The sequence below is a fragment of the Urocitellus parryii genome, chromosome 6, assembly GCF_045843805.1.
Source record: "Urocitellus parryii isolate mUroPar1 chromosome 6, mUroPar1.hap1, whole genome shotgun sequence".
In the NCBI taxonomy this organism is placed as follows: Eukaryota; Metazoa; Chordata; class Mammalia; order Rodentia; family Sciuridae; genus Urocitellus; species Urocitellus parryii.
In genome coordinates this window covers 49,478,536-49,494,514 of record NC_135536.1, presented here as the reverse complement: position 1 = coordinate 49,494,514, position 15,979 = coordinate 49,478,536, and the positions used below count along the sequence as shown (strand labels likewise).

Below are 15,979 nucleotides of genomic sequence, written 5' to 3'. Positions count from 1 at the left end.
CTGTAATCAAAAGCACCTGTGGCAATGACTGTAAAGATGGCACAGATCAGGTGTAAAGAGAACACAGAAGAGGGAGAAACCAGTTCTGAACAGGTGGAAATCTGGATAGACCAGCTTAAACAGGAAGCATCAGAACTACTATGTGAAGACAGCAGCACTTCTGTAGTGAGAAAGGGTAGAGAATATCCCAGGACAAGGCAACAGACTCAGCAAGCAGAGAAATGTCCAAGTGACAGAAATATTAGACCGTGAGGATTCTCGTGTGATCAGAGTACAGCACACATGGAGGTTATGTGGAAGTAGAGGTAAAGTAGGAGGTAACAAAAATACAGATGAGGCCAAGTTAAGAGGCTTCGTTAAGCACTCTGACTTAATTTTATTTGCTAGGTGGATTGGTTGAGTTTTTTGAGTCATGAGTGACATAATGATACCCATTTTAAGACTACAGCAGGATACCTCAAAAATGCAGCTACTAAAAATGGGAATATATGATAGGTGGATGCAAGTGATACTACTACCACACTCTAAAAAGCGTAAATGGCTTTCGAAGAGAAGTGTCATTTATTGATTCAATTTTTTTTAAGTAACAGTCACTGCTCTAGGTGTTGTAGATAGAACAGTGAACTTGAATGATATAACTTCAGGCTGGTGAGGAAGAAAAAGATCAAACATACGTGGGGGAAAAGGTTCCTTGAGTGCTATCAGGAAGGCAGAGAAACAGTGATCCATAGGAGAAACATTACTATCCCCTTCTGAAAAGAGTATTCCCTGATTATGGGGGACAGTGGAGGAAGCATTGAGGCATATTTAACCTAGTTAGCTGACTAGAAAAGGGGTTTTGAGTTGTTTCAGGGGACAAATTCTCTACTATGTGGCACATACCCAAGATATCATCTAGGGGAGTAGAGGGCTGAAGGCACTGTGAAAGAAAAATGAAACATTCCTGTTCGTCCCCCATAAAGTTCAGGCATTACTAAGCCCATTATATAAATGTCATACCTCTCCTCTGCCCTCGATCACCATTTCATTTTTTCCAATTATATTTATTACTCAATAAGCTTACCTAGATACAGTATAGAGATACTGGAGTCATGAGTATATATCTAATCTAATCACCATTTAGAGCCATCAGTTTTACTCTGCTTCATGGCCATAAAGCTTCTGGATTCAATCAAAAGACTCATAAGGGGCTGGGGCTGTGAGAGGCAATGGGTTTGATCCCCAGCACCACATAAAAAATAAATAAATAAAGATATTGTGTCCATCTACAACTAAAAAAGAAAGAAATATTTTTTTTAAAAAAAAAAGGCTTATAAATGTGTTCCTTTAATCATTCAAGTCTTAAGGCAAGAATAAGAAGGAAAACTGGAAATTTTAGAAAAATTCACAGCAGATATGTTGCTATTGATTAGTGAATATCATCTTTGGAGTGTCATAAAGACAGCATCTTTGACAAAGAGAAGATGCAACCTTTACAAAGATACCATTGTCTAGTATAAGCCATTTCCCGGAATGTGGAAGTACCAAGAAATCACTTCCGGAATTACTAGGAATAATTTCTGAACTTATCGGCAGACAGAGTAACCAATCCATAGTTCAGAACAAAAATCATACGTACCTTAAAGCTCATTCTTCTGTAACCACTTAGACTGATTCTTTCCTTGCTTTCAGACAAAATTTTCTCAGTTAAAATTCTGCTTCTTTGAACACTCTGTGATTAAAAGATAAGTTTTAAATTATCTTGTGAAATACATTTAAATGCCTGTGATCACTGTTACTTCATAGTACAACAGTATTAGTAGCAAAATTTTAAAAACTATAAAAGAGGTAGAATTCTAGAAAACACTTTCTAAAGATGCATTAATGTCCAGCTATGGCCTCAATATTTGGCCAAAACCCACAGTTTGGCTTCAGCATTGGACCTTAGCCAAATGGATACAACTGTATTATTTCTGGCATCCTTTATCTTGATTGATCAAGGATCATATGTTTTCATAGGTTAGCACTGAATTTATTTAGCATATTGACATGAGGATTATGAATAAGACATTATCTAGATTTATGGTCAATAAATGACTATTCATTTTCAAACACAAAGCATTCTAAACATGAATTAGAATGAAAATTTCCTTCGATGTTTTATACTTTGAATTCTATCCAATGACTAAATTATATATATATATATACACACACACACACACACACACACATACATATATACTCATTCTACATATAGTGAGTCAGAGGAATGTCTACAATAATTATGATTATTAAGTGTGCTGCTTCTCTATCTTATAATGACTTAAATACGCTGAAAACACTAAAAGGTCTAAATCTGACAGCCTGGTAAATTCATAATTAGGTGGATTCATATTAAACCATGCTGTTGCTTTACTTGTTTGCTGAAATTCTTAGGTCCCAAAATCTAACATTTCAAATTGAAATAAAATAATCATAAAACATTTAAAATTAAATAAAAGTATCATGTAATTATCACTGACAATGGATAAGGCTATGGGTAACTTAGGGATCAACAGCACTGAATATTTATTCATCCTTTTATGCTTTTTGTTTTGGTACCTGGGATTGAACCCAGAGGCTCTTAACCACTGAGCCACATCTCCAGCCCATTTCTTATATTTTATTTAGAAACAGGGACTCACAGCAAACTACATGTTGCTTAGGGCCTCAGTTAGTTTCTTGAAGCTGGCTTTGAATTCGAAGTCCTTCTGCCTCAACATCCCGGGCCACTGGGATTACAGGTATGTGCCACTGCATCTGACCTTATGTTGTATTTTTAGGAAGTAGCTATAGTACGATTTAAGGTTAAGCGAATTAGTAAACATAACAGAAAGGGACTTGGATGCTTTCATCATGACTCTTCATTGACAAATACATGTTGTCATATGCTTGTGCAAGATATTACAAAATGATGAAATAGCCAGTATTACACATTTAAAATGATACTTTTAATGAAATGAAGACAAAACGCTTAACACCATATTTTATGACATCAAAATAGCAGAACTTATTAACAGTTAATGGTTATTTTAAAAAGAGAATATAGTTCATATGTTGGAACGTTGGAACTTGCTAAAATATTGTCCAAGAGTGCAATTGTAGTTTTGTTTGCATGACATGCAATGCAAAAATTTATCATCAGATCAACGCATGCTCATGACCTCTATGTGCAAGCCACCATTCTAGAGGCTGCAGCATGAAAAACAAAGTGCTGCTTTCAGAGAGCTTACACCCTGTATGAAGGACAGACACAATAAACATGTGTAGTTGATCCTTATTATTTGCAGAAATCAACTTCTGTAAAAACACTTTCGAGTACTGAATTAGTGAGCAATGCTTGTCAGCAAGTTAGTATCTGGTTTTCTTCATTCATCAATACATTACCTTATTTTATGAGTTTTCTATTTAAATACACCTTGTTTATTATATATTATCTACTCATTACCAATGAACTCATGACCTATAGCACTAGAGCTTATGCCTGAATGAAGCTGATCCAAAATGCTTTTTTTCTTTTTGAAGCACACTGCAGCCTTCTTTCACTTAGGAACACTTGCCAGCTCTTCAGCACCATGTCTGAGGACTGTTTTTAAACACACTTGACACTTCACATATGTGTTGAAACTGAGGACTTGTGTCTTTTTCATTGTATTTGTTCTTTCATTCATCAGATAAATACATGCTGATCATCTCTATGTGTAAGCTGGTATTCTAGAGGCTGGGGGTGCCACAATGAATGAGAGCACAGTTGCTGCTCTCACGAAATTTACATGAAATGTGAAGTACAGGTATGAAGACATGAATTGATATGAATATACTGTGTATTCAACCAGAAATATGAAAAACTGTGCTCTATATGTGTAATAAGAATTGTAATGCATTCTGCTGTCGTGTATAAATTAAATATATATATGAAAAGATACAAGCCTTTGGTTTTAACAAGTTCATGCAGTGCCAGGAGGGATGAATGAGAAGAATTACAGTGTCTGACTACTTATTACTAGTACCTGATAATGACAAAAATAGAAATAGAATAGTATATTCTATTAATGATAAATGATTTAAAAAAGAATTTTATGCCTAATCCAATTGGAATTCAGGAGGCAGAGCAAAAGAAATAATACACATCCACGAGTATAAGTATTCTAAAAATTTATTACCCATAGATCTTCCCAGAAAGAATTAGTTAAAAAATATAATAAGCAAAACAAAAATGACAGAAGAGAGGGAATAATGTAAGGTAAAGGAAATAGTGGTAAGAAAATAAATCAGCAAAGCTTCTAGCTAAATCTGAGTTATTATGATGCAGTAAGTAAAAGTTTCAGAAATTGAAATACTTAATGGACTCAGGTGGCAGATCACAGGAAGAAGTAAACATTTTTAAATGTCCTTTAAGAGAGGAAAGATGGATTCTGACTGACTCTTTTTTTTAAAGAGAGAGAGAGAATTTTTTAATATTTATTTTTCAGTTTTCAGCAGACACAACATCTTCATTTTTTTTTTATGTGGTGCTGAGGATCGAACTCAGTGCCCGGTGCATGCCAGGCGAGCATGTTACTGCTTGAGCCACATCCCCAGCCCCTGACTGACTCCTGATGTGCTTAAATATGTGTGAGACTCTTTAAAATAGTAATGAAAAAGCAAAATCAGAGTATATTATATCCAGGCCACAGAATTTAAATAAAAGTGGTGGGGGGATACAAAAAAAGGACAAGTTTAAGAAAAGGAATAAAAGGAAAAAATAAAACAAAAGGCAGAATCAATAACATAACTTTCAAAACAAAAAAAATACCAGTAAATTCAAAATATAAATAGGTTAAAATTTGCTTTTTAAAAATTAGAGTACATATGTTTTTATAGCTAAATACAACTTTCTATTCATAGGAACCAAGAGTCTTGGAAGAATGGTCTGGTTTCTTTCTGGTGAACAGAACTCGTGAGTTTGAGCCATCTCCTTGTGCCAGAAATCTTGTTGGATCATTTTTCTCCTGAAAATGGGGAATGAACAACCTCCAGTATTGATTTTCTTTTGGACCACCTTTCCAATGGGCTATGCCATGATCACCAGTTTACACTAATCCCATTCTTGCAACAATTTCTACTTTTTTCCCCAGACAATTTTGCCTACTCTCAATGCCCTATATCCACACTTTCCTATAAAATGCATGCCCATACTTTGTAAGCAAACATAAGTTTAAGAAGCATTGTATTAATCTAACATTCCCTCCGGTATCAGTTCAAGTAAAAGCATGTGTGACCAGTAAAGAATAAAGAAAAAGGAAATAGGCAGGGGGACCCTCCCAACAATGATGCCATTCTGACATCTGAGAAAAGGGATGAGAGAAAGACCACAGAGCAGTTCTGAGAAAGATCTAAGTCTCAGCCAAACTCGCTCACAAAAGCAATCCCACATCAAGCAAGAATGCATCAGTTCTAGAAACGACTTTGTGCTCCATCGTTGGCTAGAAGTAGCTGAGAGTAAGCATGCTCCTCTTAGAGTGAATATCAAGGCAGATCTCCAGGACAGCACCTAGAGGCTGGCAGTTAAGCATGCTCCTCTTAACAGATTCTCCGAAAGAGATGTGAGCAGCATATTCCTGATGCCACACCTACTGATGTAAATTTATAGTCATCCATCTTTTGCATTAAAGCAATCTTTTTATATACTCATATTTTTAACCTTACCTTTTTAGCTCATGGCATCTTTATATGTATCTTTTACTTAAGTAAATAAAAACATTAGACTGTGCAGAAAAAAGAAAAGAAAATGCAAACATAGACGTTAATCTTCCAAGATTTTAAATATACATACACTTGGACCAGAAATTCCAAACAAAAATATGTGTGTTTTATATATATATATATATATATATATATATATATATATATATATATATATTCAAGTATATTTTAAAAGAAAAAAATCAAGATGCAGAAAAATATAAATTGCAATTCTGTATGTGTAAAAACATCAATTTGCATAGCATAAATGACAACGAAAACATCTGAATAGATACAATTTTAAAAAATGCACTTACCAGTGGTTAACTTCAGGGAAAAAAGAACTAATAGATGGTATTTAAGTTGGGAAATGTTCTATGCCATATATATCTTTATTTTTTAATTTCATTCATATGCTACTTGTTCAATTACTTAAGTATTTAACAGCCCTTGCCATTAAAAATGGCACAATTATTTTGCTAAAGAAAATAGTGGCATTTTAACAAAAGACAAAATGGAATTTTTTAGACAGAAATCACAAAGTAATTATTTGTAAGGCCAAATTAGCCATATGTTATTTATACGACACATCAAAAACAAAGAAATGTAACAAAGAAAGGAACAAAATTAAAATATTCCTAGATACAAAAAAAGAACATAGGAATTAAAAAATTATAGCAGAATTCAAGCGTTAAATAGACCAAATTGAGTCACTTAAAATTAATAGGAGACAAAAATCTATAAATTCATAACCTTAAAATTCATAGTAAAGATAAAATGATTTCTTATCACATTAAGTAAACATATGGAGAAATGGACAAAACACACCTTCATTCAAAACCCCCAATTAATCGAAGTCTTTAAGATCAAATGGAAGAAATAAGCCACTTAAAATGGACTCATATTATACAACAGTCAAAGCTATTATTAATTCAGCACTTGTATTTATTAGGCAATACCCTATACAGTCTCATTAAATTCTCAAGACATCCACTTTACATACAAAAAACTGAGACTTCAACACACCAGCCTCTGTGGGGCCCAGGCGCACAGTAGGCCTGGTCCACTCCTTTCCCAGTGGGGCACACACTCCCCAGATCCTAGCCTCTGGTGCAGGACTGCCCCTTCTGATCAGTGGACTAGGCGGGAGCCAAGATCCAGCCCAGACCACCCACACCAATCCACACGGGATTCAGGCTCTCAACCACTGTGGGAGGTCAAGCCCAGTGGCTCAGATCCACCCATTCCAACTTAAGCAGGACCCATATCCAAGATGCAGTAGCATTCATTGAGGGACACCAGCCAGGTCTGGAAGCTCAACATCAAGGTGAGGTACAGACAATCTGCACGGGTACTACAAGAATATAGGGAAGAAACTATCTCAGATCCACAGTACAAGAAAGGAAGATGCATAGACAGCATGAAAAAACAAGGGAGGAAAGTGCCTCAAACAAACCACGACACTATAATAACAGGACCCATGGACAGTGAAGTTGATGAAATGACAGAGAAGGAGTTCAGAAGGTTCATAATTAAAATGATCTGTGAATTAAAGAATGACCTAAATGAGCAAATACAAGCAAAGGTTGATCACTCCAACTATGAGATAAGAGAGCAAATACAGGTAACAAAAGATTACTTCAAGAGAGATACTTCAAATGTATGAATTGCCAAGATCATTGTAATGTCATGTATAGCTAATAAAAAAATTTAAAAATAAAAAAATTGATAAAATTATAGCTTGTTGGAGTGTAAAAGTTTATGCTGGAATTAATAATAAATTTCTGAATAACAAAAAAAAGAGAGAGAGATAGAGACTCTGAAAAAAAACAGTCACAAATCCTTGAAATGAAGGATGCAATAAATCAAATAAAAAACTCAATAGAAAGCATAACCAACAGACTAGATCACTTGGAAGAAAGAATGTCAAATAATGAAGACAAAGTATACAATCTGGAAAATAAAGTTGTTCACACAGTGAAAGTAATTAGAAATCATGAAGAGAACATCCAAGAATTATGGGTCAAAAGACCAAATCTAAGAGTTATGGGGATAGAGGAAGGCACAAAGTTTCAAACCAAAGGAATGCACAATCTCTTCAATGAGATAATATCAGAAAATTTCCCAAGCATGAAGATCAAATTGGAAAACCAAATACAAGAGAACACCAAATGTACAAAATTACAACAGATCTACACCAAGCAAATATTATAATGAAAATGCCTAGCATACAGAATAAGGATAGACTCTTAAAAGCGGCAAGAGAGAGGAATCAGATCACATATAGGGGGAGACCGATTCGTATCTCAGATTTTTTAACCCAGACCCTCAAAGCCAGGAGATCATGGAAAGATCAAGCTCTGAAAGAAAATGGATACCAATCTTATATCCAGCAAAACTAAGCTTTAGATTTGATGATAAAATAAAAACCTTCCATGATAAACAAAAGTTAAAAGAATTTACAACTAGAAAGCCTGCACTATAGAACATCCTCAGCAAAATATTCCAAGAAGAGGAAATGAAAAACAATGATGAAAATCAGCAGAGGGAGGGATTACACTAAAGGAAAATTTAATCAGAGGAGAAACCAAGTCACATTAAATACCAAAAATAAACAAAAATGCCTGGGAATACAAATCACGTCTCAATAATAACCCTGAATGTTAATGGCCTAAACTCATTAATCAAAAGACATAGACTAGCAGATTGGATCAAAATAAGACCCAACAATATGCTACCTCCAAGAGACTCATCTCATAGAAAAAGACATTCACAGATTGAAGGTGAAGGATTGGGAAAAATCATACCACCCACATGGACTGCAGAAGCAAGCAGAGGTTTCCATCTTCATATCAAATAAAGTAGACTTCAAACTAAAGTCAATCAAAAAGGATAAAGAAGGACACTACATACTGCTCAAAGGAATCATATGCCAACAAGACTTGATAATTATATATTCCCCAAACAATGGAGCAGCTATGTTCATCAAACAAACTCTTCTCAAGTTCAAGTGTCAAATAGACCACAACACAATAATTTTGGGTGACTTTAACATACCTCTTTCATCACTAGATAGATCTTCCAAACAAAAGCTGAACAAAGAAATTATTATCCAAAGGACAGGTTTGAAGACACGAATTGGTATAAATATACTGTGTATACAACCAGAGATATGAAAAATTGTGCTCTATATGTGTAATAAGAAGTGTAATGCATTCGGCTGTCATATATAAATTTTAAAAAAAATGGAGACTTCAAGAGACTAACAGTACAAGTTTACCTAGGAAGTAAGATGAATTCAAATCTAATGTTATCTGATTCCAAACCCTGTGCTCTGCTTAGTCCTGAACAATGTAAAAATGGTAACTATATATAATACCACTTAACTGGTAGATAATGGAATGTTTAGTAAATCACAAAGCAAATATCAATAAATTCCAAGAAACAGGTATTCTAAAGAATAGATTTTCTTATGTTAGTAAAAATTAAAAATAAAATTTAAGCAAAATAAATCCAACAAGTTTAAAAACTTTTTAAAACACTTTCCCACATAAGTGGTATACCCAGAAAAAAATGAGTCCTTCCAAGTTTTTAAGAAGATTATTCCTATGCTATGTCAATTTAAGAATGTTTTAAAAGATGAAAGCAAGAATAATTCTGATAGCAAAAGTCAACAAAGGAAAAAAAATGCATGTAAGGGTCCAGATTGGTATGACTAGAGCCATCTTCATCTTAACTACCACTTTGCCCACCAGGGAACCCTGGCCCACATCTCAAGCCCTGCAGGACAAAGTAAAAGAGTCAGTTTAGCATGCTATGCTGGCCACTGATGCCTAGACTGTTTCGCAACTGTCCTTTAAACATTTTAATAGTGTTTGAGAAAAATCAGGTATATTGGGGTTGGCCGCAGCCCACTGTTATCTAGCTTATCATATAAACCCCTTTTCCCTGCTTTGAGGTACAGTGACTTCCTTGACTTGATGCTACCTAAGAAGGCTTCTGTCAATAATTGCACTTTGTATGGTCCTGGATCTGTCTGCCTTTTTAAAATTTTTGGTCTTGTGACACATTCTACCTTTGGCAGTTGGTTCTCATGCACATAATTCACCTGTGCATAAATATTAAAAATAAAAAAATACATGGCCTAGTGGAACTCAACATAATATTCAATAACAATATACCAGGACCAAGTAATTGTAAAATAAAGATATTTCAATACTAATATTCTAAACATGTAGAATCAATAGGTCAAATATGAACATGATTCTGTGCCTGCCTTGTCTGCAGCAAAACTAAGAGGTAAATTCATGACCCCCATTTCAAGAGACAGCACATGTGGATTGAATTTCTTTTGTATTGATTTTATCTCTGGCTTTGTTACACTATTGTCCTTGTTATGTTTTATTTCTTCATGATTTCTTTAATTTTTTTGCTTTTTCTGTTTTTAATATGTGTATTTTAGTAAGCTGACTAAAATATTGTGCAAATAAAATAATCTAGGGGTGTAACTCAGTGGTAGAGCATCCCTGGGTTCAATTACCAGCACCAAAATGCCAGATGCCAGCCTAACCCATACTTCAAAAGTAATGGAATAATCTTCCAGTTCACTACTGTAAGGCGTAACTGAATATGATATATTGCCTATGAAATGGAGATAGGATATTTACCTACTCAGCTGCTCAAAACATAAATGAAATCCCATGGCTCTTTTAAAATTGTGAAAATTGAAGGAGGCTACTAAACTGTATTTTCAATTCAGTGAATTCCTCAATAAATTGACCCCAAAATGGGGGCATGTTTGGATGACCAAAACTGTTGAGAGCCACAGCCAAAGGGGCCCCAGCAAACTTCCAGCTGCCAGCAAACTTCCAGCTGCCGGCTGATGATTGGCTCACAGTGGCCCCAGCAACATCTAGCTGATTGGCTCCTCTGCGGTCATGTTCATTGGGCTGTTTCCCTGCCCTTCAGACTACGGAACTGCTCATTGGGGGACTTCTTTGGCTCCGCCCACGCGACCTAGCCAATCGGCCTCAAGAGCAGGAGGATTGTGGGAGGTGGTGATTGGTGTGGGGGTGAGAGGCTTGTGGAAGCCGGTGGTGGCAGTTGGGCTCTGAGGGTTTTTCCTGAGGAGCTGTTTTGCTTGGCGTTTGTAGTTTTAAAAATAAAGTTAGTTTCTTTTGACAAGTGGCTCCTGAATTGTGCCCAGCCAGACTGCAGCACAAAACATCATGCATCTTTTAAGACTACTTTTTAGTTTTTATCTGAGAAAACTGAATAGGTGTACCCAATGAGACCTTGCTAAGTGAACATGCATTTGTATGTTCCTTCCCACCACTTTGTAAATGTGGTCCCCTGATAGCTCTTCTAGGTTGGTTTGAAATGAAGCTTGCTTTTCCATGAAAGACTAATATGGAAACATGGAAGTTTTATGTAGTTAGTTTTTCATTTGGTTTTCCAGCAACATCATAAGGACTTAACTGTAATCTATATAAACAATACTATTATCATTGCCAACAAGATTAATAATGATTCTTAATCACTATCTAATATCAGATAATAAACGTTATTCAATTTTCATCAATGATCAAAATAAAAGTAAATGAAAATATCATTAAAATCCTTTAAACAACCCATATTACATATCTTGATTCTCAGTCAAATACAATATTCTTTCAAAAAGAAAACAGAATCTTCATCTTGAGTGGCTAAAGTAATATGGATAAGTATAACACTTTAAATAAATATATACATTAATTTTATCTTATAGAAATATATAATTTTAATTTTATAATAATTTTATCTTATAGAAATATATATAATTTTAATTTTATAAGTATGCAGATATATCTTTATACATATATATAATATATACACATAAAAATTATTTACATATGAATAGTTTCTATAGTGACATCCAATCAATTCTGACGGTGGCAATAGTTGTCTGACAAGTTACATAACAACTATCCAGTAAACTTTAATGCCATAAGCAATTATACGACCTAAATATTAATAATAACAGTAATAATAGATAAAAGTTATTCAGTACATTACCTCATATTTTGGATATACAATGTCCCTCATGACACATTCTGGAACTGAGAATTTGGGTGCAGTGGGATTCCAAAACATCTTTGTAATTTCTGGATAAGCAGATGTCTTAGAAAATAAAATAGAAAAACTATTAGAAATAGTAACAAATGTTCCCTAAGATTAAAAAAACTCAAACTTCTGTCAAAATTGCTTCCAGTTGCTGAGAAAATGACCTGATTGGTTGCAAAGCCTCTGAGTGAGGGGAAAATAACTTTTCATAACCACCAAATTAGAAAAAAAAAAAAAAATGTAAAGGCAGCAATACCAAGTGATGCTAAGGGTGTGAGGAAGTTAGCAGAACCACACCGGCAAATTGGCCATTTGAAAGTAGAAAAAGTATATGCCGTGACATAGTGAATCCCACTGTTATGGTTTGGATATGAACTGTCCCCCAAAAGCTCACAGTGAGACAATGAATGCAAGATAGGAGGAGAAATGATTGAGTCATAGCCTCAACCCAATCAGTGACCTAATCTCTGATGGGATTAACAGGGTGGTGGCTGGAGGAAGTGGTTCATTATAGGCGTGGCTATGAGGTATATATTTTGTATCTGGAGAATGGAGACTCTCTCCTCCTGCTTTCAGATCACCATGTGAGCTGCTTCCCCCTGCAACACACTCCACCATGATGTTCAGCCTCACCTCCAGCCACAAGGAATGGAGCCTGCTGTCTAGGAATGGAGACCTCTGAAACCATGAGCCCCTGAAAAAACCTTTTCTCCTCTACAATTGTGGTCAGATCCTTTAGTCACAGCAACAAAAAAAGCTGATTAAAACACCCACCATCATGTACATCCATAAGAATGCGGTTCTAGGGGCTGGGATTATGGCTCAGCGGCAGAGCGCTTGCCCAGCACAGGCGAGGCCCTGGGTTTGATCCTCAGCACCACATAAAAACAAATAAATAAAATAAAGGTATTGTGTCCAACTACACCTAAAAATAAATATTAAAAAAAGAATGGTTCTAATTAGGATAAGAGATATTCCATTCTTTCATAATTATATCAAAATGAATTCTAATGTCACATATAACTAAAAAGAACCAGGAAAAGAAAAGAAAAAGTACATGTCACAAGTTATAGCAATTCCACTTACAGCTGTATATTATATTGTAGGCAAATCCTTACACACATGCTTGGAGAGATATGTGCAGAATATTCATAGAGCATATGAAATAGCAAAAATAAAATCCAAAGTAAATGTCTCTTCTGGAGAGATGAATAAAACTTGGCATATTCATATAAACACTATAAAGTCATTAAAATTATGATCCATAGATGGATCTTAGAAGCATAACATTGAGAATAACATAAGTTTCATAAAGATGCATACACATTTATAATTTATATAAAATACAACTAGAACATAAAAACTATGTTATTTATAGTTTAGGATCACAACTACAACTAGTAAAACATGAAATCATGGACAGGAAAGACGACCATTATAACAATAATTTATCTTGGTTATGGAGGAAGAGAAATAAAGACATAATTGAGAGAACTTAATAATCTTTTATTTTAAAAAATATAAAGTAAGTATGACAAAATGTAAATATTTATGAATTCTTGATAGCGTGTTCCTCAGATTCCTAATATTTTGGTTTCTACATTTCTCTGTATCTTCCAATGACATGATTCTATATTTAAAAGATTCCAAAAAAAAAAAAAAAACTCCACCAGAAAACTTCTAGAACTAATAAATGAATTCAGCAAAGTGGCAGGATATAAAATCAACACCCACAAATCAAATATGTCCTATACATCAGTGATGAATCATCAGTGATGAAAGAGAAATTAGGAAAACTACTCCATTCACAATAGACTCAAAAAATATATAATAATTGGAGGCTGGGGTTATGGCTCAGTGGTAGAACACTTGCCTAGCATGTGTGAGGCACTGGGTTCAATTCTCAGCACCACATATAAATAAATAAAGGTCCATCAACAACAACAACAACAACAAAATTCTTTAAAAAAATGTAATACTTGGGAATCAATCTTTCAAAAGAAGTGAAAGACCTCTACAATGAAAATTACAGAACATTAAAGAAATAAATTGAAAAAGACCTTAGAAAATGGAAAGATCTCCCATGCTCTTGGATAGGCAGAATTAATATTGTCAAAATGATCTTATTCAATACCAAATAAACAAATAACCCTATCAATAAATGGGCTAAGGAAGTGAACAGACACTTCACAGAATAAGAAACACAATCGATCAACAGCAAATATGCAAAAATGTTCCACATTTCTAGCAATTACAGAAATGCAAATCAAAACTAATCTAAGATTTAATCTCACTCCAGTCAGAATGGCAATTGTCAAGAATATAAGCAACAATAAATGTTGGCAAGGATGTGTAGAAATGGGTACACTCATATACTGATGTGGGACTGCAAATTAGTGCAACCATTATGGAAAACAATATGGAGATTTCTCAGAAAACTTGGAATGTAACCACCATTTGACCCAGCTATCCCACTCCTCAGTTTATACCCAAAGGACTTAAAATCAGCATACTATAGTGACACAGTCACACAATGCTTATGCTCGGTTCACAAGAGCCAAACTGAGGAACCAACCTAGGTGCCCTTCAATAGATGAATGGAGAAAGAATATATGATATATATGCACAATGGAATATTACTCAGCCTTAAAGAAGAATGTAATTATGGCATTTACAGGTAAACAGAGATGAAGAATATCAAGCTAAGTGATATAAACCAGTCCCAAAGAACCAAAGTCTGAATGTTTTTTCTGATATGTGGATGCTAAATCACAACAAAGGTGGGGGAAGCCTTAGGAAAAAATAGAGGTACTTTGGATTAGGCAGAGGGAAGTGAAAGGAGGAAAGTGGGAATGGGAGGATAGTAGAATGAATTAGACATTATTACCCTACTTACATATATGATTACATGTGTGATTTTACATCATGTACAACCAGAGAAATGAGAAGTTATACTCCATTTATGTTTGATGTGTCAAAATGCATTCTGTCGTGTATAACTAATTAGAACAAATTCTTAAAAATGCAAAAAAAGGTATCAATACTGGTTTATAAATTTTAATTATTTAAATTTTAATTTAATTATTTTAATTATTCGATTATTTAATCCTGATTTATTAATTTTAATAGTGTATCAATATTGGTTTATTAATTTTAACAAAATACCTTACTTCTGTAGATATTATAAGTTTCCCAATGATGACAGATTCTCTCACAGTTCTCCAATCAAGGCCTGGGGAGGGCTGTGTTCCCTTCAAAGAGTTCTTTCTCACCTCTCCCCTAGCTTTTAGAGGTTACAGCCATCCTGACCTTCCTTGTCTTACAGATGCATAATTCCCATCTCTGTCTCCCTTGTCACCTGGCTTTCCTCCCTGGTCCCTCCATGTGCTCACATGCTAATTCTCCTTTCATAAGCACACTGGTCCTATTAGGTTTAAGGACCACAGTACATCCAGCATGATCTTAGCACAGGATTATTAAATACATCTGCACTGTCCCTATTTTCGGGGACCACTATTCAACCCATTATTATTATTATGTTAATAATAGGGGAAACAGGGCATACTGTCTTTGCAAGTTTTAAATCCAAAACTATTTTTTAAATTAAAATTTTTCATCTGTAAATTAATGAACAATAAAAAGAAAAATAATTTGATAAAATAGTTGCAAGCAAAATAAATTGACAGGCATTCATGAAAAGAGCTTGAAGAAAATGTAATATTTTAAAATAATAGCTCCTTAAGAGCAGGGAATTATCGATAATTATATTTTTAATGTTTCTATGGACTTTTAATAATATTTAATTGAATGATGCATTTTCCTCAAAATGACTTCTTTTGCCGAGAGGGAGAGAGAGAGAGAGAGAGAGAGAGAGAGAGAGAGAAAGAGAGCGAGCGAGCGCGCGCTCTCAAATCATGTAAAGCATCAATTTTCAGGCACTGCTCTATGAACCCTTAATAGTAACATCTCGTGGAGTGTGGCTGTTACACAGAATTTCTGGAGTAAAATATGAAGACCCAAACCCAGTAAATAAAAATTCACAATTAGAATGTGACAATGAATTTGGGGCACTTTTATTTCTAATTAGAGATACACGGCAACCATCCCATACACTTGGTCATATTATCCTCTCTAC

At 34.6% G+C, this 15,979-nt stretch overlaps 1 protein-coding gene across 1 annotated transcript in view; it reads right to left on the bottom strand.

The window, feature by feature from the left end:
• The window catches only part of Ttc6 (tetratricopeptide repeat domain 6), a 183,707-nt gene that overhangs the window by 84,335 nt on the left and 83,393 nt on the right, over nt 1-15,979 (bottom strand). Inside the window, exons 7-8 of the mRNA XM_026408982.2 lie at nt 11,797-11,901; nt 1,619-1,711 (exon numbers count right to left, since the gene is read on the bottom strand). Coding sequence (XP_026264767.2) covers nt 1,619-1,711; nt 11,797-11,901 — 198 coding nt within the window. The remainder of the gene's footprint in view (nt 1-1,618; nt 1,712-11,796; nt 11,902-15,979) is intronic.